This window comes from Pyrus communis, chromosome 14, assembly GCF_041283825.1.
Source record: "Pyrus communis isolate YQ-2024b chromosome 14, ASM4128382v1, whole genome shotgun sequence".
Classification (NCBI taxonomy): domain Eukaryota; kingdom Viridiplantae; phylum Streptophyta; class Magnoliopsida; order Rosales; family Rosaceae; genus Pyrus; species Pyrus communis.
The window spans coordinates 2,176,028-2,185,081 of record NC_142578.1 but is presented as its reverse complement, the minus strand read 5'-3'; the positions used below and the strand labels follow the sequence as shown (position 1 = coordinate 2,185,081).

Genomic DNA, 9,054 nt, shown 5'->3' with positions numbered 1-9,054 from the left:
ACTAAATGTAATTACCAAACGAGTTTTTAGTTTTCGTTAAAATAAATATAAACAAAAATTGAAAACAAAATAATTATCAACGCCCACTCACACTTTTCAGTCGAATGTACAATGATTTGATTGAATGTCATACAAAATAGGCATGCACAAGAACTATTTGTCTTTGATCCAGAAAGAGTAACATGTGTTTTGGGCTTGAGGCCCAAAAAATTACATCGAAAGGCCAACGTCAGCCCACATTGGACTAGTCTTGATGCCTAGGTCTTAGGCGCAGGCGCAGCCCCATTTCATAGAAAACTCACCCAAAACGCAGCGTTTTGGTAGCTAAGGAACGCTTAGGTTTTCATTCCTCCCAGCAATCATAAACCCTCCTCTCACGGTGAGCTTCTCTCTCCTCCCCCCCTCTCTCTAAAAATGCGGTCTTTACAGCCTCTGCAACTCCGGCGGCTCCTGCTCCGCTACCTCTCCACCTCCTCTTCATCGCCGTCGTCTTCCCAAACACTCCAAACCCACATTCCATTCCTCCCCCAAACCCCCACCCATTTCCGCCATTCCCGACCCGCCATAGTCACCGGAACAAGCTCCCACTTTCTATCTCTACCCCATTTCTTTCTCTCTAAACCCTTCTCTTCCTCCGCCCCACCGACCCAAGATCCAGATCAGTCCGAATTAGCTCAGTCTCTCTCCTCCGAGCTCCTACAGGATTCTAGCTCCGACCCCCTCTCCGTAACCCAACGCCTCCAATTGAGCTTCTCCCACATCACCCCGACAGCTCCCCTGGTCCTTAACGTACTCAATCAGTCCCCCGAGGCCGGCCGTACGGTTTTAGGGTTTAACCAGTGGCTGATCTCGAACCCTAATTTTGAGCACACGGACGAGACCCTCTCGTATTTTGTGGACTACTTTGGGAGGAGGAAGGATTTCAAGGCGACCCACGATGTGATTGTGAGTGCAGGTGGAGTTGCTGGGTCGAAAACCTTTGCTTCCGCCATTGATAGGCTGGTGAGAGCTGGGAGGCCTGCTCAGGCTGTTTCTTTCTTTGAGAAGATGGAGAAGGATTACGGGTTGAAACGCGACAAAGATTCGCTGAAATTGGTTATCGAAAAGCTTTGCGAAAACGGTTTTGCGAGCAATGCTGAGAAAATGGTTAAGGGTTTGGCCAATGAGTTTTTCCCTGATGAGTATATGTGTGATCTGCTGATCAAGGGTTGGTGTGTTGATGGGAAGCTCGAGGAGGCGAGGAGATTGGCTGGAGAGATGTATAGAGGAGGGTTTGAGATTGGTACTACTGCTTACAATGCGATTCTTGATTGCGTTTCCAAGCTTTGTAGGAAGAAGGATCCCTTTCGCCTTCATTCGGAGGTGGAGGAAATCTTGGTGGATATGGACACTCATGGGGTTCCGAGAAATGTGGAGACATTCAATGTGTTGATTAGTAATTTGTGTACGATTAGGAAGACAGAGGATGCTCTGAACCTGTTTGAGAGAATGGGTGAGTGGGGGTGTTACCCGAATGAAACTACATTTCTTGTGTTGATCAGGAGCTTGTATCAGGCGGCGAGGATTGGGGAAGGGGATGAAATGATTGATAGGATGAAGTCTGCCGGGTTTGGCGAGGCTCTTAATAAGAAGGAATATTATGGATTCTTAAAGATTTTGTGTGGCATTGAGAGAATCGATCACGCATTACGTGTTTTCAAGAAGATGAAGGAGGATAAATGTGAGCCCGGAATCAAGACTTATGAGCTGTTGATGGGAAAACTGTATGCTCACAACCGCGTCGATAGAGCCACTGCCCTGTTCAATGAGGCTCAAAAGATTGGGGTGCCTTTGACACAGAAGGCGTATCCGGTGGACCCGTATTTCTTGAAGAAGAAGAAGGAGCTAAAGGCTTTGAAGAAGGGTGTGAAGAAGGAGAAGAAGCGGGAAACTTTCCCTGAGAAGATGGCAAGGAAGAAGAGACGGTTGAAGCAAATTCGATTGAGTTTCGTAAAGAAGCCGAAGAAAATGCAGCGTCGAGCCTACTGATGAGATGCCATTAGAAGTCGGAGTCGTCAAATTATCGAAGGGGAATGACGGTTTTGATCAAAGTTTCTGTTTTTGGAAGTTTGATCGTTTGTTTTCGTTGATGTCGAATGTAGTTGCCTTACTTTTGAATTGTTGTTTTGATCTTATAGTTGGTTAAATTAGAAATAAACCGGACTTTGATTCATTTAATTCTTCAGTCTATGCGACATTTGTCTTTCTATTGTGTGCTATAAAATAACCTCGCTGTTCTACTTAATTTACATTGTCATTTGCATGCGTGATGTTCTGGTTTATACGAAATGTTTGGGTCCGACAAGTGGATATCTGATCGACCATACAAATCGGATTCCCCTATGTCCGTCCCATCTCTATCTAATACAGGATTCACTGGCTGGGCAGATGACATGGTTCACCCGCATACGGACCAAAGAATTTCAACCGGTTTAGCCATTTTCTCCGGCATAGGAAATTGCAAGTGTCGCATTCCAACAGGGTTGCTGAAGCTGCTCAAAATGTCCATTTGTTTACTTGTTGACCTCTTGTTTCACAACCGATGTCGGATCTGAAACTAGCTTGTAATCAACTAATCAACTTCCGAATATATTCATCGTATCCGACTTAAATACGAAAATCATACGTATTCAAAGAGTTTGCGAATTAGAAAAGACAGAATAAAAAAAGTCAAAACGAAAATATTTTACTGACCAAACTGAACCAGTAAAGTTGGGGGTCCTCTGTTGTAGGTTACATTCCATTAACTCGTCTAGTTTTAAGGGAGAGGAGTAAAATCCTAACTCAGATCATCAATCTACACTCTTCACATCAATAAAGTCGCCAGCCGGATTTCTACAGGCTTGACAGACTTTCCTTCCAGAACCGGATTGATCTGTCAGTCCCACAGGTAACGAATGCAGCCTCCGTTGGCGAGTGCGCAAGCCAACGGAAAGCACCAATATGATTGGAAGGCCACTTTGCTACTTTGTCTGCTGTCACAGCATCCCAGATAACAATCTGCAACCATACCATATTTATCAATTGAAACATTTCTTTTTCGGTCTCCTATCAATTGAAACTAACCAGCACATTTATCTAAATACAGTAAGAGCAAACAAACCTCATTGGTTGGTTCGTCGATGGACAGTACAAATTCTTCAGTATCATAAAAAACAGTCTGCAGATAAGTTTATAAAAGCACCTATGATATTGATACATGAGTAGTTTTATCACCAACTTTAATATTTCCTGATTTGGGTTCCTCAGACTGGGCAGCGGAGTGGAGAAGAATTCTGGTCTAGAATTTTACGTAGTTGACAAGAGGACTTATGTAGCCGTTTTCTTTGGCATAAGAAATTGCATTCTCAAATCCTTTTTAGAATTCTTAAAAGAAAAAACCACCAAAAGAAAGCCTTTCTGGAATACCTGACACCACAGTTGAGTATGTGTAGCTCCGATATATTGATTAACCAGTTTCCCAGTGCCAACTTCCCAAAGATTCACGGTAGAATCCTTTCCAGAAGATAGAACGAACCTAGAAGACCAGCAGTTGAGTCATATCCCAAAGAAAACAGGAAGGTTGTGAAGTCGAAGATTTAGAAAGAATTGAGGGGAGAATCAAAGTTACAGTGATGTTTTAACACATCTCAAGCCAGACACTTGACGGGGATATAAGCAAAATATTCCTTAGCCATGTTATCCAACATTTGTGAAACAACTTAGATGCAGAAACATCATTTCACATAACAAAGTCAACCCTCCATACATGTACTTTCACAATTTTCCATACTTTCATACATATCATGTTTCAGGGCTTAGACCTATCCTATGAGCCATATTCCATACCCTTGATCCTTAGTGAAGCTTGCACTGGTTGCCTCTGGTATGGAGCATGCACACTTGGCAGTTACACCATCCCATAAACAAATAACACGTCTTTAGAAGCTGTAACATACTTGCCAACTGTAGCTGAATACCTGACCTGATGCACAAATATGTGGATTTGAATGCCCTCATCGAATTGTATTTATCTATGAACAATGTATAGCAGAACTTGAAGCATGAATAAGGAGATGGAGTCAACCATATACGTGATTTATTGCTCCATTAACATCGATTTCTGGGGCATTTGCAGATAGGTAACACTGTAAGGTATTGACATCATACAAGTGTGGAATTGTATGATCTGTCCCTGTGGTTTTATTGATAGATATAAACATCATTAGAAGCCAATTCACTGTATTGACATCTAAATGTAAACTAATACTTTTGGACATTACATAAGACTAAGATCATTATAAATTCTCTGTCATAACATTACAACATCTTGTATGAGAAAATGAAAAAGTATGATATATAACTAAAATATTTGATGAAGCTGGTATGGGTAAATTGTAGCAAGAATAAATTTACAATAGAACTTCGACTACGAACCAAGACAAATGTACACATTCTGGAAAACACCAACTCATAGACTGCATAAAACATCAAATTGGCTCAAGCAACTTCACTCCACCAAGAAAATAGAAAATAACAGGAAAGAGCATAATATTACCAGCTAAAAGAAAATCTCCAGAAGGATGAAAACATACTGAACGCACCTTGTGTGTATCCTATGTCATTAAAAGGACAATTAAAGGAGTGTCGTTGTATACTCTGCTTCAATCTAGATGAGATGACAAGCAAAACCTGGATACTCTGAATGCCCTCTTTGCGGCCATCTTGTAAAAATCAAAGAACCTGAAAGTAGTAACAAAATTGACATAAGGGTTCAAAGCGAACTCCTGTTTCGTTAATGGTCAAGGGCTTTGGAGAAGAGGAAACAGCAACATGACTAAAAAGTAAAAAGGGAAGAAGAAGAGGGGGAAGAAGATATGTTACGTTGCTGGCCTTACAAGTTAAAAGAACTTATCAATATATTATCTTGGAAAGTAAGGAATCCATACTTTATGGTCTGATCTTTTGACCCAGATATAAGAACAGTGTTCTGAGGATGGAAATCCAAGTCATTTACAGGCTGCAATTAAATCGGAGTAACATTAGACATAAGGGAATATACCGCCGAAGACATTGTCTAATTGACTTTAAATGAAACATGAATAGAATCCAAGTAAATCCACACGTTATATGTAACTCTGATACTACAAAGTTTAAATTATCAGTTTACTTTAATCATTCTCTGTGTAATGTGCCTAGACAGGATAGTCTACATTGGATGATCACAGAAAATGGGTGCAATTAAACAATAGTTGTGGTTGAAAGAATAAATTTTTCATAAGCAAAACAATATTTATTGATCAAAATTAGGAACAAGGGTTGACTTACTTATAAGTGGTCATCGAATGTGCATATGACAGGTCGCACAGGACCATCTCTAGCCTCAACAAGCATCATTTGCTTAATTTTTGAAACCTAAAACATTTTAACACTGCCTGAGAATCAGATTGGGGCCATGTTGAAGAAAGAACCAATTCTATTGATGCGTCGGAACTTCCAGTAGCAACAAACTTCCCATCGGGACTAAACCTTGCACATCTGGCAATATTCTAAGTTTATCCCATCAGAACAAGTCCCAGTGGAAAGTGAATTTTATCATGCTAACTTAGTGAATCAATGAAAATAAGTACCCATGTTATGCAATTATTTTTTCCCTAGTTATGTATAACTTGTGCTCTGAAAGATGTCGTGTCTCATGCTTTGGAAAACTCTTTGATGAGCCTTTTGTTTCCAGCACAGCACTGTTTGCGCAAAAGATACGCAAAATCTGATTATCAGGGTTCATTATACAAAATTCTGTAAATAATATTCCTAGGAGTTTTTCATGATCGATTTGCTTTTTTCCCTGAGCAGCTAAACAATAAGTACCAGAGCCGAACGTTTGGAAGTTTGTTTGTAACCTGTTGCAAATCAAAAAGGCATCAAGCAGTAATCAAATGACAGAGAAACCTATTCCGAAAAACATAATTACCCAAAATCGACAGCAGCAGTGCGAGTAGCTGGGATTGCACCATATCTAGAAGCTACTGATGTACCCTAATCATATGCAATTAACCTCTCTCAGTATCTCATCTTTCTCCACTGCAAGGCCCTGTAATCACCTTAGAAGTTAGAACCAAAACTTTCTTTCCGAGTTTAAGCAATGCAACATAACACTGAAAATAGAGGGAAAAAAAGCCTTGTAATGCAAAAACAAACCTTGGAAACCAGTTCAAGAAGCCTATTACGTGGGGCTTCGGCATTCAATGATGTCATTGTCGCCGAAGCAACGGCACTTGCAGGCTGCGAATGAGAAAGATCACCAAAAATTCACAATCAAACTTAACATTTGAATTAAACTCTTCTCCACCATGGCTTGTAAAAAAGGATAGGTCACCGCAGTACATTGGTACAAGGCAGATTAAGCATCAAATGTAGTGATGTATTTGGTAACACGGAATCAAATCAATCTCCAATCAACGTATTCGAATCCCAAACTTAAAACCAGAACATCCAAAGTCTCATTACATCTTAATCCTCATCTACCATTTTCTCCCCGAAACCCAAGAAAAACTGGTACTTCAGCAGAACCAAATGCTCATGAAGTTCCCAACTAAGTCAAGTTTACAAATTTGAAATTGAGAGTAGCATATTTTCCTACATTTTCCCGGAAACCAATCAATCTGCGAGCCAAAAAAAACTTCACTTCCAGATTGAGATTGTAGCATGTTCTTCATACCCAACTGGGCTTAACTACTCATTTCTTCCCAAAAACCAAAAAATATTGAATCTTTACGTTGAAAATTCAAGTTCTTTAGTTTTCCAACACTATTTCAGCAACCAAAAACACACATGAACATCTATACACACATACATACATACATGCATATATATATATATATATCATATATGTAATGATGAAGAAGTAGAGGTAGTTTGCTTGCCTGATAGAGATTGCTGTCACGGAGATGAGCAATGATGAGGGAACAGAGCTGCCTATGGAGCTTGGCATCCTGCGGTGTTTCTTCCAAGCTGTTCTTCTCCATTTTTCTCTCCCCTAAAACCGCTCCGTCCCCAAAGTTTCTGCCTTAATTTCAATAAACGACATGTCGTACAACCCCTTGATATATATATATATATATATATATATTTTTTTTCCCTTTGGGTCCGTTATATTATAATATATTAGCACACTAAGTAAATTTAAGTTGGCTAAAGTACATATATTTCTACTCAGCACTCTCAAGTTCCAGGAACTTCGCAAATAAGCCCTTTCAAACTTAATTTGGTCAGAAACACAAAGAACTTGAGTGTTTGTTTGGAACAGTTTTAAAATGTTTTTTTTTATTAAAAGAAAAAATTAGAATCAATCTTTAGTAAAAATGCAAGTGAATCCTGAAAAAAATACTTGAAATGTTTCCTACAAGAAACACATAGCTAGTGCTTTTGAAACTCAGAAATATTTTCTTTAAAAGCACTTTTACTCATTTTAAAAACACTTCTAAACAAGCCATAAATCACCGATTCATATTGCACATACTTTTCATGTATTTAGCATTTACAATTGATAAGTGATTTTGTTATAATTTTATTCTTGAAATGTTTTTCAAACATCAACATTTTTTAAAAAAATTACACTAAAACGACCAAAAGTAGTTATTGGTAAGGGTGGGTAAGTCGATAGATAAGAATAAGTTAAATCGAGAATTCTCAAACACTCGAATAGAGAGAGAGAGAGAGAGAGAGAGAGAGAGAGGGGGGGAGGAGGAGTAGACTAATTAACTAACCAAATAATTGTAGGCCTAATTGTAGTACATTAAAGAAAAAAACAACCAAACATTTGAATTACACAATAAAAGACAATCTCACACTAATTAAATAGGGGAAATGGATGGCCCCAATGTGTTGGAGTGTGCAACTAAATAATGCCAAAAGAATAGAATACCACTTTATGTTATAGTCTGGTAGTTAGAGAAAAAAATAATAATAATATTTGGACAAATTGCAAAGACCCAACTCATAAACATCTAACCACTCGGTTGGCTCTATGTTTAGAGATGAATTTCATGCCTCAAATTCGTATTTATACAACATGTATTGAATTCGATTTCTTGCAACCGTAAACCACATGATGATGATTTTTTTTTCTTTTTTTTTTTTAAAAAAAGTGGGATAACTAGTGGCAAGCCACAATTATCCATCTCTTTCGGAGGCCGGGAAGACTTACAGCGGCATTTCAACCTCCCTCTGGCCACAAATCTGGTTTCCATACCAGCAGAGAGTTTCGAACCCGATACCTCCAGTTTTTAGTTTTAAAGAAGTTTTGTAATCTGCCATTTACCACTAAACCACCAGCTCGTGGTTAATTACATGACTATGATTAGAAAATGCTAAAATGAGTCTGTAAATTTTTTTTTTACTAAAAAAAATAAAATATTGTGATAAAGCCACAAACTGATATTTTTACGAGGGAGAAAAAAATCATGACATCTCTTTTCCTTTCCGAGTGCACAAGCAAATGAATTTGCTATCCACCGACACTTAAGAATGCCTTGTGGGGCCTACATCCTTTGCTGTCTTCGTTAACAGTTGTTTAATATGTTTTCCAGTGACATATATGCTATGTTTTTTTGTTCCGAAAATACCCCTCATGGTACAAAGGCATCTCTTAAATTTGTTTTTAATTAACCAAACGGGAAATGGTAGTTGCTCGAGTATGACCCAAATGCCAAACTAATGATATAATATTATTTCTGTGTGAGTAAAATATCGGGTGTAACAAGTTGTATATTTTTCTCTTACGATTTTTTTCAAGCATTTTTTTTCTGTTGATTTTCATATGTTGACGCATAGAATTCTTGCATACGATTGACGTATATTCTTCTCTTCTTGTCTCTCGTCCTATGTCAGCTTTTTTTCGCACTAACTAATAAGAGACGTTTGAATAACAAGAGAATTTGAACTTAAGTACAAAGCTCTACGGTATATTTTGATTAGAGGAAAACTGCAAAGGGTAAAAATGGAATTTAAATGCATGTTGTGACACCTAGTCACCGA

General features: G+C 38.6%; 1 protein-coding gene and 1 pseudogene across 2 annotated transcripts; one reads left to right on the top strand and one right to left on the bottom strand.

Annotated features, from left to right (window-relative positions):
- Positions 1-295: 295 nt before the first annotated feature.
- LOC137712875 (small ribosomal subunit protein mL104 (rPPR9)) lies at positions 296-2,217 on the top strand. Its single transcript, XM_068452054.2, has one exon. The coding sequence runs from the start codon at positions 415-417 to the stop codon at positions 2,026-2,028; it is 1,614 nt and encodes a 537-aa protein (XP_068308155.2). The 5' UTR covers positions 296-414; the 3' UTR covers positions 2,029-2,217.
- Positions 2,218-2,711: 494 nt separating this feature from the next.
- LOC137713758 (cleavage stimulation factor subunit 50-like) lies at positions 2,712-7,117 on the bottom strand (annotated as a pseudogene). Its single transcript, XR_015955665.1, has 15 exons — positions 6,942-7,117; positions 6,217-6,300; positions 5,990-6,109; positions 5,689-5,759; positions 5,490-5,569; positions 5,347-5,433; positions 4,968-5,038; positions 4,711-4,761; position 4,677; positions 4,577-4,634; positions 4,113-4,213; positions 3,868-4,003; positions 3,448-3,556; positions 3,143-3,199; positions 2,712-3,039 (listed from the first exon to the last, which is right to left on the bottom strand). The product of XR_015955665.1 is annotated as a cleavage stimulation factor subunit 50-like (transcript).
- Positions 7,118-9,054: the final 1,937 nt, after the last annotated feature.

Bases quoted from the DNA above. Each gene is read 5' to 3' on its own strand.
- LOC137712875 (XM_068452054.2), top strand. From the start codon at position 415: ATGCGGTCTTTACAGCCTCTGCAACTCCGGCGGCTCCTGCTCCGCTAC.